Source organism: Octopus sinensis, linkage group LG5 (assembly GCF_006345805.1).
Source record: "Octopus sinensis linkage group LG5, ASM634580v1, whole genome shotgun sequence".
NCBI lineage: Eukaryota > Metazoa > Mollusca > Cephalopoda > Octopoda > Octopodidae > Octopus > Octopus sinensis.
In genome coordinates this window covers 116,135,752-116,153,094 of record NC_043001.1, presented here as the reverse complement: position 1 = coordinate 116,153,094, position 17,343 = coordinate 116,135,752, and the positions used below count along the sequence as shown (strand labels likewise).

Below are 17,343 nucleotides of genomic sequence, written 5' to 3'. Positions count from 1 at the left end.
CCAGCCCAGTGAAAATTACCATTTAACGTCTGCTTTTCCATGCAACTATGAGTTCGATTATATAAATATATATATATTTTTTATTTTGCTTCTAGTATATAAAATTGACAATAGATGACTTTAATAATCGCAAACAATCTATGCGAACCATAGAGCAAGCGCAGAAAATGTACATTGAAGAGGTAAGTCGATTTTTAAAAACTTTTTATTACTGTAATTTTTAGAAACCAGCAACATATTTAATATTATACACAAGAAAAAACGTAGGAAGTTGGTAAATCATAGAAGGATTAAAGAATCTAAGTAGCTCAGAAGAAAGGCAAGGTCCCAAAAATGTTAGTTTTCATTCCTCCCTACAGCAATTGAGCTTATCAAATATTTCTTGGAATTCTGCTGTAGATTAATTATTGCCAATGTACACTGCTGCTAGTTTCTTTGGACTCTGGAGTTTATCCAAAATACCTTATGCTTATTCTTTTCCCATGATTTATTTGGAATAGGAAGGTGAAACCCATGACTTGTTTGAGGGTCCTCAAGACTTGTGAGTGGATGAGAGAAAGAAGGGAGATTATTTTCAGTATGGAGACTTGATTCAAACACTTGCAACAGTGTTGACTTTGCTAAAGGCACTTGAGGGCCAAGAGGTAGTGTTGAGCCAAAAGCGAGATAAGTCAACCACCCAAGAGAAGTGACATACTTTGTAACAGTCTTCCATATACTTTCTATCAACCAAATTTCACACACAAGGTTTGGGTTGATTTAAAGCTCTGGTTGAAGACACCTGCCCAAAATACTGCACAGTGGGGTTAAACCTAGAAATACCTGATAGAAAGAGCAAGTTGGCAAAATAGCTTGTGAATCTGAGTCTATAGCTCAGATGAATGTCAAGGGCTGAAGCATTAGATTCTAAACTCCTCAACAATTTTGAATTTCCTTAAAATTTACCCTAAATACCTTTTCAGAAGTAAAATATTGTAGGGGTTGACTTTACCTCTCTTACCTCTGGCTAAGTTGGAGTACCAGCAATATACATGTGCTGAGTTAATTGACTATACCTTACCTGTAATATGCCTGTCTTGGCTCAGTAGGCTACACCTTACCCTACTGAAGGCAACAATGACGATTACACTTGGCTTGACGGGTCCTCTCAAGCACAGCATATTGCCAAAGGTTTCAGTTACTAGTCATTGCCTCTGTGAGGCCCAAAGTTTGAAGATCATACTTCACCACCTCATCCCATAGCCTTCTGGGTCTACTACCACTGGTTCCCTCCATGATGCTGAAGCATTAGAGCAGTATTTCTCAATCATGGTCCAAACGACCCCAGGAGGGGTGTGTGTGTCCATATAAGACTTTAGTGGGTCAACGCAAGCAAAATAGTAAATTGGGGATTCACAGTTGTTCATTAAGAATCCATGGAGTAATTTTAATTTAGATATATTTATTGCAAGAAGCAGCGAGGTTTCTTCCTCTGACATTTTACATTGTTCAACTTACGAAAGTGAATGCATGATTAACAAAATAGGAATTTTGACAGAAGCATCTGTAAAACTAGTTTTTAAGCATCAAATGGCTAAGGTGGTCCACCAGAATAGAATAGTAGTCAAAAGGGGTCCATAAATAAGTAAAACAAAAATTATTGAGAACCCCTGCATTAAAGCCTTAACATATATTTTTTAAAATCTGTGGCACATTTAGATACTCCTTGTAGAACACCATTATGCCATGATATATCATTTCAGAATCACTGCCTTGCAGGCTTAAATAATGAAGGAGAAAGACTGTAATATCTGTTACCCTTTCCTTATTTTTATCACAGGATGATGATGTGGGCAAACGGGCACCTCGATGGATTAAAGATGACGCTGCAAGTATGTGTATGCTCTGTAGCAACCAGTTTACCACTTTCCGCCGCAGACATCACTGCCGAGCTTGTGGTTATGTAAGTATACATTTTACCATTGCTCTCAGTGTTGCTAGTTCACATGGTATCTCTTATGTTGTATATATGTGTGTGTCTGTTTGTGTATGATAATCACACGTTCTCATATACTACATTAAAAAAAATCAAGGTGAAACTGTCAACTTAGGAGTGTGTATATATCTGTATGTAAATCTGTGTGTGAAGTTGCATGCCTTGGTGTTTTGGGTATTCAGCTCCTAATCGTAAGGCCATGAGTTCAATTCCTCGCAGCACATTGTATCCTGGAACAGGACACTTTATTTCATGTTGGTCCAGTCTACTCGGCTGGTAAAAATGAGTTGAACATGTATTTCAAAGGGCCAGCCTTGTCACATTCTGTGCCACACTGAATCTCCTTGAGAACTACATTAAGGATATGTGTGCCTGTGCTGTACTCAGCTACTACCATATCAATTTCATGTGCAAGCTGTTCCAATAGAGTGGCAGGTTTTTTTTTATATATGTGCATGTGTATATATACACACACACATATATAAATATGCACATATATATATACATACACACACACACACACACACATACATATGTATGTATGTTAGTATGTATTTGCTCTTTAGCTTAGTGCTGGTCATGGAATCATATAGTGGCACAAACAGGTGATTTTTGGAATGTTTTTTTTAAACATGTAATTCCTGTATCTTCACCTGATGAAAGCGTATTTTTTTCACATGATGTAACATCTTTATTCATCAATGAAAAAACTCGTTGGAAACAATTGTAGTGAATGAACCATTATCTATCTGTTGTTATTTATTTATGTGTATGTATATCCATGTATTATACACAGAAAGAGAGAGAGAGAGAGAGAGATTGTCTGTGAGTAGGTTGACTGCAAAAATATGTTTAGGAGAAAGTGAGTGAAGGAAGGAAAATATATAGAGAGAAAATACAAAAACGTTGGGTGACAGATGCAAGCCTATATATAGTTGCCCAGCTTACTAGAAATGGTATCCAACTGTCTTAAATAGAGAAGACTATATTTAACAATGCATTCATTATTAATATACAAAAAAAGATGGCATAATTATGGCTGGAAGAATCTTGATTGTAGAATTACTCACTCAGAGCCAACTCTCTTTTACTCTTTTACTTGTTTCAGTCATTTGACTGTGGCCATGCTGGAGCACTGCCTTTAGTCGAGCAAATCGACCCCGGGACTTATTCTTTGTAATCCCAGTACTTATTCTATCGGTCTCTTTTGCCGAACCGCTAAGTGACGGGGTCGTAAACACACCAGCATCGGTTGTCAAGCAATGCTATGGGGACAAACACAGACACACACATATATATATATACATATATATATATATACATATATACGACAGGCTTCTTTCAGTTTCCGTCTACCAAATCCACTCACAAGGCATTGGTCGGCCCGGGGCTATAGCAGAAGACACTTGCCCAAGATGCCACGCAGTGGGACTGAACCCGGAACCATGTGGTTGGTTAGCAAGCTACTTACCACACAGCCACTCCTGCGCCTATTAAACAAGTAATTAAACAAGAACAATAACAATAAATATAGAAGTTACTGTTATTTTAATAATCTATTCTTAATTAGTTTTAGTTTTGAAAATTAATTGCATCACATTGTCAGTCTATACATGTTAGAAACTTTGTTCTACAAATAGTGCTGAAACACAAGTGATCAAAGTAATCTCATTATCAGACAATCTGTCAGTGTGACAATCAAACAGCTTTCAATAATTTCTCTACCTAAGGCAGCAAGCTGGGAGAATCATTAGCATGCCAGGCAAAATGCTAAGTGGTAGTTCAGCCATTACGTTCTGAGTTCAAATTCCGCCCAGGTCGACTTTGCCTTTCATCCTTTCGGGGTCGATAAATTAAGTACCAGTTACGCACTGGGGTCGATATAATCGACTTAATCTGTTTGTCTGCCCTTGTTTGTCCCCTCTGTGTTTAGCCCCTTGTGGGTAGTATAGAAATAGGTATTTCAGTCATCTTTATGTTCTGAGTTCAAATTCTGTCAAGGTCAACTTTTCCTTTCATTCTTTCGGAGTCAATAAAATAAGTACCAATTGAGCACTGGGGTTGATGTAATTGATTTAACCCCAACTCCCTGTAAATTGCTGGCCTTGTGCCAAAATTTGAAATCAATAATTTCCCTACCAAATGATGGTGGATAAGCAGAATTTCACGATCATCATCATCATCATCATAATGTCCACTTTCCATTCTTACATAGGGAAATAAGGAATTCATTGAAGTACAATTTCTACAGTTGGATACTCTTACTGTTGCCAACACTCAGCTGTTTCCAAGTGCAGTAATATTTCCCTTTGTCTGGACATGTTTTAATGGGAGACTGGAAATGAATGACACCACTTGCATAACAGTAACACACAATCACAACTATCATATGATGCTAAGACAAGGACACACACACACAACCCCCCACACATGTATGTACAGATACATGTATTTGTATGTATGTATACATATATAGGTGCAGGAGTGGCTGTGTGGTAAGTAGCTTGCTAACCAGCCACGTGGTTTCGGGTTCAGTCCCACTGCGTGGCACCTTGGGCAAGTGTCTCCTACTATAGCCTCGGGCCGACCAAAGCCTTGTGAGTGGATATGGTAGACGGAAACTGAAAAGAAGCCCGTCGTATATATGTATATGTATATATATGTGAGTGTTTGTGTGTCTGTGTTTGTCCCCCAACATCGCTTGACAACCGATGCTAGTGTGCTTACGTCCCTGTAACTTAGCGGTTTGGCAAAAGGGACTGATAGAACAAGTACTAGGCTTACAAAGAATAAGTCCTAGGGTCGATTTGCTTGACTAAAGGCAGTGCTCCAGCATGGCCACAGTCAAATGACTGAATCAAGTAAAAGAGTAAGAGAGAGTAAGAGTAATATGTATGTGTGTGTGGTGCATATATACATATGTGTGTGTGTATGTATATGATGGGCTTCTTTCAGTTTCCATGTACCAAATCCATTCACAAGGTTTCAGCTGGCTTGGGCTATAGTAGGAAGCACTTGCTCAATGTGCAATGTAGTGGAACTGAGCCACAAACTATGTAGTTGTGAAGCAAACATCTTAACCACATAGCAATGTCTGTGCCTATGTGCTTAGAGAACAAACATTAAAAAAACGTGTGATGACTAATGATTTAATAGATCATCATCATCACCATCTAATATCCGCTCTCCATGCTGGCATGGGTCACTTGGTTTGACTGGAGCTAATGAGTAGGAGAGCTGCACCAGGTCCCAGTTTGATTTGGCAAAGTTTCTACAGCTGGATGCCCTTCTTAACGCCAACCACTACAGGAGTACGATTCATGGGTGGCTTTACATGGCACCGGTAATGACCATGATGATTCGTGGGTGCTCTTTACACGGCACCAGCAATAAAAACAGCCATGATTCACTGGTGCCGTTTACATGGTACCATCAACAACCATAACTACGACTATGATCCATGGGTACCATTTATTTACAAGGCCCTGGTAATGACCACGATGATTCGTGGGTGCTCTTTACACGGCACCAGCTATAAAAACAACTATGATTCACTGGAGCCGTTTACATGGTACCATCAACAACCATAACTACGACTATGATCCATGGGTGCCATTTATTTACATGGCACCGGTAATGACCACGATGATTCGTGGGTGCTCTTTACACGGCACCAGCTATAAAAACAACTATGATTCACTGGAGCCGTTTACATGGTACCATCAACAACCATAACTACGACTATGATCCATGGGTGCCATTTATTTACAAGGCCCCGGTAACAGCCTAACTCTAATTCCACTCTACATGGCACATTGAGCAAGTGTTGCCTACTATAGCCCAAGCCAGCGGAAACCTTGTGAATGGATTTGGTACATGGAAACTGAAAGAAGCCCATCATATACATACACACACATTTACATGGTACCAGCTATAGCCATGACTACAATTTCAGATACAAATTTAAAAGAAATATGATGATTGTGCAATGATGAATGTAAAAAAATTCACGTTTTATTTGTTACAGGTCGTGTGTGGAAAATGTTCATCTCGAAAACTTCCTCTACTGTACGATGATAATAAACTAAACAGAGTTTGTGACAAATGTTTTGAAATGTTGGATGCTGTTGTCACTCGGAACAACGGAGAATCCCCATATGAGAAGAGAAATATTTTAGAGGTAATTATACCAATACTCTATTTATTTTGGTTATTGGATAGATGTTTATTTATTTTTTTTTTTTCATTTTTTTTTTGTTTCTTTTGGTTGTTTTTGCATACATAAAAGATGGGATAATTAAAATTAGAAAGTCTTTGATCATAGGTTTTGCTCAGTCAAGGATGACCTGGTGCTAAACAACAACTACCATGCAAACTTTAACGATTATCTCATTAACATTATTTTGATAATAATTATAGTTTTGGGTTTTATAAAATATACATTACCACCACCACCACCACCACCACCATGTTTATCAAAACCTCTACTCTCACCACTACCACTACCTGTATTTTCACTATTGTCAATTCTGCTATCACCACCACCTCCACCATTCATTGTATCACCAGTACTACCATCTGCATCACCAATTGTACTTTCACCACCACCATCCACTCTACCACTAACACCAGCTCATCCATTATTATATCTGTCAATACCACCACTGGTACCACCCATACCACTTTCACCACAATCTCTTTATGACCATTTCTCACACCACAACATCACTACTACTACTACTACTACCTCACACCATCGTTTCAACCACTACTATTAGTACCACCTGTAACTAATCACCACTACAAAATTCTTTATTTTCATCATGAAGGACTGATTTTTAATTTGTCTAAGTAGTATTAGCTGAATAATGATTTTACGACTGGCTTCCGTGCTGGTGGCACGTAAAAAGCATCATCCGAATCGTGGCCGATGCCAGCGCCGCCTCGACTGGCTTCCGTGCCAGTGGCACGTAAAATGCACCAATCCGACCGTGGCCGTTGCCAGCCTCGCCTGGCACCTGTGCGGGTGGCACGTAAAAAGCACCCACTACACTCACAGAGTGGTTGGCATTAGGAAGGGCATCCAGCTGTAGAAACATTGCCAGATAAGACTGGAGCCTGGTGCAGCCTCCTGGCTTCCCAGATCCCCGGTCAATCCATCCAACCCATGCTAGCATGGAGAACGGACGTTAAATGATGATGATGATGATGATGATGATGATGAATAAACTCTGAGTAAATACCCCAGTCAATTTTTAGCCATTGTCATCTCAAATAAACACACAAGTTCTCCTCTTTGATATATATCAAAGTATAATAGTTTTTTTGATTTTATTTTAATTAAAAGCAATTAAGAGTTAATTGGATGTGTGTATGTGTGTTTTTTTAATGCAGACATTTTTCTGAATGGGGAGTAAAAAAAAGAACAAATGAAAGAAACGTGGTCTCTACAAACTTCATTGTAAGCAACCCATCTAGGAGTACTATAACTCCTAATATATACTGATACAAGCTAGCTGACAATGTCTCAAGAATTAGTGTCATGAAAAATTTTAAAGATAAAGACACTCAATCTATCCTCTGTGTGAAAAGTCTGGCTGCATACACGTTAGCATATGTCAGGTGCATACAATTGACAACACAGTTAATTAAGATTTATTCAGTGAGTTCTATTCAACACATGTTTACACATGGAATCCATTAGATGAAGGCATTTTCAAAGTTTTGGCTGATAAAGTTGGAACTGAAAAACCCTACAACGAGGCATAAATTGCACGAAGCTGTCTTGCAGTCTTGGGAAGAGCTATCTGAGCGGAAAATTCGTGGATGTATTCAACATCAAACTCGTGTTCGGCGTCAAATAGTTGACTGTCATGGTGGTAACAGATTCGTGTAATAAATTTTGTGTTTATTTTTTCGGATGCAGCCAGACTTTTCACACATTGTAAAGTTGCTAAGACTTTTCGAGACCTCATTCAAGTTTCGAAAAAAAAAAAGATGTAAAATTGATGATATTCTGTCATTTTTTATTTGTAACATTCTGCACTTTTCTTTTTATTTCAGTGTAAAGCTACTGAACCTAATGTCCAGTGTGGCTACCTACATATAAGTACAGACCATTGTAAGAGCTGGTGCAGACGATTTTTTTCCGTGCATGATAATTTTGTCATGTACATTTTCAAAAGTAACCAGGTAATTATTGAATAGATTTCTACTTAAAAAGTGGAGGCGCAATGGCCCAGTGGTCATAGGATCGCGGTTTCGATTCCCAGACTGGGCGTTGTGAGTGTTTATTGAGCAAAAACACCTAAAAGCTCCACGAGGCTCCGGCAGGGGATGGTGGTGATCCCTGCTGTACTCTTTCACTACACCTTTCTTTCATTCTTACTTCCTGTTTCTGTTGTACCTGTATTTCAAGGGGCCGGCCTTGTCACTCTCTGTGTCACGCTGAATATCCCCGAGAACTACGTTAAGGGTGCACGTGTCTGTGGAGTGCTCGGCCACTTACACGTTAATTTCACGAGCAGGCTGTTCCGTTGATTCGGATCAACCGGAACCCTCATCGTCGTAACCGACGGAGTGCTTCCAAAAACTTAAAAAGTACCCTTGCAGGTGCTATGTATAAAAGACCTGTGCAGGTGCCACATATAAAGCACCCATGCTGGTTACATGTACAGAGCACTGGTGCTGGTGCCATGTAAACAAACACCCTTTACACTTTGTAAAGTGGTTGACATTAGGAAGAGCATCCAGCCCTAGAAACCATGCCAAAACAGACAATTGGAGCCTGGTGTCAGCTCTCTGGTTGGCCAGCTCCTGTCAAACCATCCAACCCATCCCAGCATGGAAAATGGACGTTAAATGATGACAATGATTATTTCTGTTATTCTTTATTGTTGTTGCATTGTTGATAATAATAATTACATATTTTACTATGTGAAAAATTAAAAACCAATCTAAAGACATATAAGGGTATTTTTTTATGTCTACCTCACACTCTGCCATTATGCTATCACCTAAATTGTGGGAGAAATATTTGACACTAATATTTAATTGAAAAAGTAATTATTGGAACAGCGCCGCCTTGACTGGCTTCTGTGCCAGTGGCACATAAAAAAACACCAACCGATTGTGGTCGCTGCCAGCCTCCCCTGGCACATAAAAAGCACTCGCTACCCTCACGGAGTGGTTGGCGTTAGGAAGGGCATCCAGCTGTAGAAACACTCCCAGATCAGACTGGAGCCTGGTGCAGCCACCTGGCTTCCCAGACCCCAGTTGAACCGTCCAACCCGTGCTAGCACCGAAAACGGACGTTAAATGATGATGATGAAAGAAATTCTCTGTATATTTTGAGAACAGTGCCTCAGTTTGGTTTAAAAAAGTTGATGAGGGCTTGACTGAAGAGGAAGCGGTCTTTCTTCAATCCTTTCAGCCTTGTTCACCACATAACATTCTTTGCTGTAATAGTTTCAAATGTTGGCACCAGGCCAGCAGTTTAGTGGGAGGGAGTTAATCAATTCCATCGACTCCAGGACTTGATTTGTACTTTATTTTAATAACCCTCACAGGGACAAGAGGCAAAGTTGACCATGACAAGATTTGAACTCAGAATGTAAAGAGCCATAATGAATGCCACAAAGCATTCCTTCTGATGCTTGAAAAATTCTTCCAGCTCACTAAGTTTCTGATTTAGACACAAGATCAGCAATTTTTGATGGGAGAGTAAGTCAGTATCATCAAGTCCAGGGCTTAACCCATTAAGTCCCAGAGTATTTAAATTTCTGAATATTACTTTAAAATTTTTTACAGATGATTGAAAATAGGTTAAAATGAAAAAAATAATTATTAAAACTCCTTTACATCAAGTAGAAATGGAAATACGCAGTGAGACAAATGTGATATAGCTTATTTAATGTTCTCATTTAGTGTCCTATTTTAACCCTGAAACAATGAAAGCCAAAGTTGATCTCAATGGAATTTGAACTCAGATTGTGAAGTAACAGAAGAAATACCACAAGATATGTTCTGAATTCAAATCTTGACAACACTCTGATTTTGCCTGTCCCCCACCCTAATAATAACAATAGTCCTTTCTACTATAAGCACAAGGCCTGAAATTTGGAGGAGGGGGCTAGTCAATTACATTGACCCCAGTATGCAACTGGTACTTATTTTATCATACCCAAAAGGATGAAAGACAAAGCCAATCTTGGTGGAATTTGAACTCAGACTGTAAAGACAGACAAAATGCTGCTAAGCGTTTTGCCTGGCATCTTAACAATTCTGCCAGCTCACCACCTTAACAATAATAATAATAATCCTTTCTACTATAGGCCCAAGGCCAGGAATTTGAGGGAGGGGGATCACATTGACTCCAGTACTTGACTAGTACTTAATTTATCAAGCTCGAAAGGACGAATGGCAAAGTCAACCTTGGCGGAATTTGAACTCAGAACGTAATGATTGGCAAAATACCACTAAGCATTTCATCCAGTGTGCTAATGATTCTGCTAGCTCACCACCTTAATTATAATAATGATAATAATCTTTTCTGTTATAGGCACAAGGTCTGGAATTTGTGGGGCGGGGATAAGTTGATTACATTGACCCCTCCTTCCCAGTGCATAACTGGTACTTATTTAATCAACCCTGAAAGGATGAACGGCAAAATCGACCTCGGTGGAATTTGAACTCAGAACAAAGTGATGGGCGAAATACCATTAAACATTTTGTCCAATGTGCTAATGATTCTGCCAGCTCGCTGCCTTAATAATGATAATAATAATGATGATAATAATAATAATAATAATAATAATAATAATAATGATGATGATAATAATAATGTACCTGGTGCACCCTTATCAGACAGGTAGTCATGAAGGGTATATTGGGCTTCATATATTTGTATCCCAGGGTCACTTTGATAGAATGTGCTGCTCTCTCAATAATAATAATTCTTTCTGCTATAGGCACAAGGCCTAAAATTTGGGGAAGGCACTAGCCAATTAGATTGACCCTCATGCTTGACTGGTACTTATTTTATCTATCCTGATAGGATAAAAGGCAGAGTCAACCTCGGTAGAATTTGAACCCACTAAGCATTTTGTCCAGCATGCTAACGATTCTGCCAGCTTGCTGCCTTAGTAATAATAATAATAATAATAATGATGATGATGATTTCCTACCCTGGTATATAATAATAATTGCTGAATACACAAGTATATGACTGGTACTTATTTTATTGTCTGCAGAGCAAAGTAAATATAATGATGTTGGGATCCCAACTTTAAACAGTATAAGGAGACTTTTATTATTCATTTAACCCATTCTGCTTAATTCTATGACGATTTGGCATTCACAACACCATTTGTGACATTCATGCATGTAGCCATATATTCTGCAATAGTTTTGTATAACACATCTTTGTGTAGTATGTATGGTTCCTTGTGGTCAATAAAGAAAGGATTATCATCCTCCTCCTCCTCATCATCATCATTATTGTCATCATCATCATTTCATATCAATCACATATATTAGTTGATGTCCATAACATCCTGCAGTATTATGCAGTGTCCCTTTTCTTGCTCCCCTCCTTTACTTGATTCTGCCTCTATAATAGCCAAGCTTTGTCTAAAATATATTAAATGATATTCATGATAGCTTTATCACTCATTGTCTTTCTTTTCATCCTTTTTTTCCTTCTAGGATGGCTATGCTCTGTCAACGATGCCATTACCAGGTTATACAGTCACTGTGATAGATGAAAATGATCCTATAGTAGACCGAACACATGTCTTTAAACTTAGTCAAAGAGAACAACAAGTACACTATTTTAAGGCTGAAAGTGACCAGCAACTGCAAAAGTAAGTGTTTCAGTAATTAAATAATTAATTTATTAAAAGTAGTTATCGAATTTATTATAAAGGTGCAGGCATGGCTGTGCGATAAGAAGTTTGGTTCTCAACCACATGGTTTCAAGTTCAGTCCCACTGCATAGCACCTTGTGCAAGTGTCTTTTACTAGAGCCTCAGGCTGACCAAAACCTTGTGAAGAAGCCCCTCGTATATATATGTGTGTGTGTTTGTGCCTATGTGTCTGTGTTTGTTCCCAATTACACCACTTGACAACCAGTGTTGGTGTCTTTATATCTTGCAGATTTCTTCAATAAAATAAGAGGTTCACTTCGATACTAACAACATTACAGAAGCACAGTCTCCTACGATTCTTTACCTTAAGAGACAATACAATTACTTCTTAGCAGTTCAGCAAAAGAAACCAACAGAATAAAAAGAAATTCAGGGGTTGATTTGTTCGGTTAAAATTCTTCAAAACGGTGCCCTAGCTCAATAGTTCTCAACTGGGGTCCATATAAGAATTTGGGGGAAGGGGTCCATGCAACAAAATGTTAAATTGGGGATCCACAACAGTATTTTAAGGAGCCCTTAAAAAAAAAATTTTGGTATGTATTGCAAGAAACAGCTTGGTTTCTTTCTCTAAGAGTTTACATAGTTCAACTTACCCAAGTTGATGCGTGTAAAACAAAATAGGGATTTTGAAAGAAGGGTCTATAAAACTAGTTTTTAAACATTGAACAGTTACGAGGGTCCATGGACAAAAAAATGGTTGAGAACCCTTGTTCTAGCTCTATGCTATACATTAACAATAGGTTTTGCTAATACATCCAGGAACTATAGATACTATCAATCATTAGTTCTGTTGCTTTATTGATATGATTTACTGATAGTTTTTGGCAGAAATGTAAAGATTTAAAACTTTGCATTAGCATTCTTCTGTTGAAATATACTGCATCGGTTTCAATGAATTTTGAAAACAATGAAGAATTTTGTATAATATCAATATTAAAATGGTGTTTGGAACATAAAATTAACAAGGAATTTTGATGGAAGGTTTTAATTTAAATTGTAAACTTATATTATAAAACCAGGAGCAGCCTCAGGTAGGCTTGTATCAAATTGGTTTTAGTGAGTTAACTTTGCATTCTATCAGTTGTATGTGTGCTGTGTTTTGTGTTTGTGGCATATTTAATTTTCTCCTTGCAAACTAGGGAGCTGCTATGTGGTTACTCAATTTGTTAGACTCAGCAGCCAAACCTCCCTTAAATCCCATCCTGCTACCTTATGTAAAGAAAGGACAAGATTAGATAATGTTGTCTAGATCAAAATTAAATTCAATGACTGGCATCCGTGCTAGCGGGGTGCAAAGAGGACCATACGAGTGTGATTGTTGACAGACCGGCTAACTGGCTTCCATGCCAGTGACACATAAAAGGCACCATTCGAGCGTGATCGTTACCAGCATCGCCTTACTGGCATGTGTAAAAGATTTGAGCGAGGTCGTTGCCAGTACCATCTGACTGGCCCCGTGCTGGTGGCACGTAAAAGCACCCACTACATTCTCGGAGTGGTTGACGTTAGGAAGGGCATCCAGCTGTAGAAACTCTGCCAGATCAAGATTGAAGCATTGTGCAGCCATCTGGTTCGCCAGCCCTCAGTCAAATCATCCAACCCATGCTAGCATGGAAGGTGGATATTAAACGATGATGATGACGATATCTCAGAAAGAAAATGGCTTGGTCATGACGGTCAGTCTTTGGTTATAGATTTACTGGATCAGAGTTGATATAGAATTAAATATTATGGCCGCATTCCAACCTGGGGCTGTTTCAAGAAGATCGGGCAAAGACAGCTGCAATAACACCATCAATAAATTTCAGGCACATTTTCGACTCGGACCTATAATACCCATGCATTAATTTTTAATCGATTAGCTTTCAGATTATTTATTTAAATGTAATACTTATTGATTCACATTATTTTGAATTAATCACGCACTATCTTGTAGCTCCAAGATTTCGTTGATGTAATTGTTTATATTTAGAAAGATATTGTAGGGTAGCTGTGAGAGGCTACATCTAACCAGTTTGTACATAAGAGAGGTAGAATGTATGGGCTGGTTTGAATGCCAAAGGCTTAAATATATCCATCATTGGTATTTTGCCATTAATTGATTACGTAAGTTTTTTTTTTTTCTTGAGCAAGGATCTGACAAGTTCTTTTATCTTTTACTTGTTTCAGTCATTAGGCTTTGGCCATGCTTAGTTGAATGAGTTGATCCCAGTACTTTATTTTTTGCTAAGCCTGGAACTTATTCTGTCGGTCTCTTTTGCTGAACTGCTAAGTTAAGGGACAACACCAGTTATCAAGCAGTAGTGGGAAACTAACAGACACACATACACGCGTACACACACACACACACATATATATATATATAAACAACTTGTAAACAAGGGTAAAAGAAAAAATTTCTAATGCCAAATATGCCGAAACTAGACACATCATCCATAACCATGCACGTGATGAATTATATTGTTATGGACGACATGTCTAGTTTCAGCATATATGGCATTAGAAATTTTTTCCTTTACCTTTGTTTATAAATTGTTTATAAATTTAACCTTTAAAGGTATTTTTAATATGCTGGCCATTGATAACATTTTTTTCGAAAAATTTTATCCTATATTAGATGTATATATATATATACACGCACACATTGGGCTTCTTTCAGTTTCCATCTACCAAATCTACTCACAAGGCTTTGGTCAGCCTGAGGCTAAAGTAAAAGACACTTGCCCTAAGTGCCACACAGTGCAACTGAACCTGGAACCATGTGGTTTGGAAGCAAGCTTCTTACCGTATAGCCGCACTTAGGTCTACACAGCCATGCCGGCACCTGATAATTTTCAATAAATTTAATTTTTAAATTTTATTGTTGTTATTGTTAAAACAGTCACCATTATATTAGAATAAAATATTTATTAATTTCAGCCTAAATTAATTAATTAGTTTCAACCTTAATTTATCTCCTTTTCTTGTGATTGTGTTTCTTTATTCAGGTGGGTAGAAGTTCTGCGAAAAGTGGTTATTTTAGAACTGCCAGAATCTTACGTAAAGGAAGACGCATCTTTGACAATGGATCAAGTAGACAGCCACAAGGAAAAGAATCGCAGGAGCTCTTCATCAAGGAATTCTTCTGATAATTGAACTGGGATTGGAAATAGGGGCGGGGTGGGTTTGGGACAAAAACCAAAAAACCAAAAATAACAATCAAACATTGTTTCAATTATTTTGTTGTCTTTATTTGTATGCCCATTTATTACTACTACTACTTCTACTACTACTACTACTACTACTAGTCAACTATGGATCATCTACACAGACATTCAACATTTTAGAAAACCAGTCAGGGTCCAACCCCGAAATCAAAACACTCCACTGTCTTATATTAAAACAAGGAGAGACACCTGTAATGATTAACGAATGTATTTCAATATACTTACTTCTTTTGATTTTTTTTTACTAGTTCCAGCTCAAGGGCTGTGGCCATGCTGGGGCACTACGAACAGCATACTTCACTAGAAAAAAAAAAAGGAAACGGATGGGATGGTCATAGTTGGAATGCTGTTGATCATAAGTTTAGTCAATTGCGTTTGACCTGGGGCAGAACAACAACATCTAGTTTACTACTATTACTTTTGATATTAATACTAATACTGTTGCAGCAGGTGATACTGTTATTACTACTACTACTACTACTACTACTACTACTACTTAGGTGGTAGATTGGCAGAACCATTAGAGTATCGGTAAAAAAAATACCTTATGGTATTTGTTCTGGCTCTTCGTGTTTTGAGTTCTAATCCAGCTGGGGTCAACTTTGCCTTTCACTCTTTCGGGGGTTGATAAAATAAAGTGCTAGTCAAGTACAGGGGTTGAGGGTATCAACTTAACCCTTCTTTTTAAAAAAGAATTACTGGCTTGAGCCAAATAGAAAAAATATAATAATAATAAAAGAAATACTACGACTACTACTGTTACTCCAAAAAATTGATCTTGTTTTGAATTGTCCAAATTATTAGTTTCTCATAGAAAAACAAAAGTGCTAAAAAAGTAGAAAAAAAACCACAAAAAAGAAACAAAACACACACAAAAAGAAATTCATGGGACCTTTCTTGTCTACAGACAACATCATGACTATCTATTGTATCAAGCCATCATAAGTTGTTTCCCTTCCATCACTTCATCAGAATCATGTTTTTATATATATATAAAAAGAAAAAAACCTCACCCTACTGTTTTTGCATGAAATCTTCAGGAAACTTATTATTTCTCTGTTCTTTTGAGAAATATAAATTATATTTCAAGAATAATATAATACCAATGTATGTATGTATTTATGTTCTTTTGGTTTTATTTGCGAATATTTCTAATGGAGAAAGAGCCAATCTCCAACCCGGAAACACAACTTCTTTCATTTGAATTCAGACATCACCTAGGTAGTTATTATGTGTGTGTGTGTGTTTGCATGCATGCAGGTCATTGCATGTGTACATATGTATACTTTGACTTATGTATATATACGTTTGCATGTCTGTATGCGTTTATTTGTACATACTGCTGGCTAAAGTTCTGGAAAAAATTTTTTTTATTTTTACATATTTGTTATAATTTCATTAACAGCTTTGTAACTGCAGTTTTCTAATTAGCTGTGTCCTTTCTGGTTTTGTGAAGCCCAACTTCTCAAAACTGGTACAGGGGCAGTTTGTGACATAATCATGTACCGCATTAATCACAAATGTACATTTAAAATTACAGTTCCAGTATTAAAATTAGAATATGTGCCAATTTCTCATGTTCTGTGAATGTCCTGTGGTGATTGATACTTATTAGAAGCTGTTAAAGGAATATGATTTGACATATTGATTGACTCAATTCTAAATTTTTCTATCTTCTTGTTTTTTGGTTTAGACAAAGGCAATTAATATAGAAATAGTGGTATTTATTAGGCAGCGAGCTGGCAGAAACGTTAGCACACCGGGCGAAATGCTTAGCGGTATTTCATCTGCGTTACGTTGTGAGTTCAAATTCCGCCGAGGTCAACTTTGCCTTTCATCCTTTCGGGGTCGATAAATTAAGTACCAGTTACGCACTGGGGTCGATGTAATCGACTTAATACCTATGTCTGTCCTTGTTTGTCCCCTCTGTGTTTAGCCCCTTGTGGGTAATAAAGAAATAGGTATTTATTAGTGTCTGAGGTTTTATTATCAGTAGCATTGATCCCTTCTATTTAGTAAACCAACTGTTAATTTGAGTATCGGTACAGAAAACACATATGTTATGGACTATTGGTTTATTGTGTGCAGAGATCTTCAAGGGCCTTATTTTGTTCCCTGAGATGTAATATATCCTGGATATATGATCCTTGTGGCAAATGCCATCATAGGATATAAATTTCATCCATCTCTTCCTAATCAGATATAGGGAAAATAGTCAGGCTATTGAGAGAGAAAC

General features: G+C 37.7%; 1 protein-coding gene across 4 annotated transcripts in view; it reads left to right on the top strand.

Moving 5' to 3' along the window:
- Positions 1 to 15,412, top strand: part of LOC115211592 (FYVE, RhoGEF and PH domain-containing protein 2) — a 531,041-nt gene extending 515,629 nt beyond the window's left edge. For all 4 annotated transcript variants that reach the window (XM_036503008.1, XM_029780160.2, XM_029780163.2 and 1 more), the window contains 6 exons: positions 96 to 182; positions 1,820 to 1,942; positions 6,003 to 6,155; positions 8,039 to 8,167; positions 11,681 to 11,838; positions 14,889 to 15,412. In XM_036503008.1, coding sequence (XP_036358901.1) covers positions 96 to 182; positions 1,820 to 1,942; positions 6,003 to 6,155; positions 8,039 to 8,167; positions 11,681 to 11,838; positions 14,889 to 15,036 — 798 coding nt within the window. In that variant the 3' untranslated portion in view covers positions 15,037 to 15,412. The remainder of the gene's footprint in view (positions 1 to 95; positions 183 to 1,819; positions 1,943 to 6,002; positions 6,156 to 8,038; positions 8,168 to 11,680; positions 11,839 to 14,888) is intronic.
- The last annotated feature ends 1,931 nt before the right edge of the window (positions 15,413 to 17,343 follow it).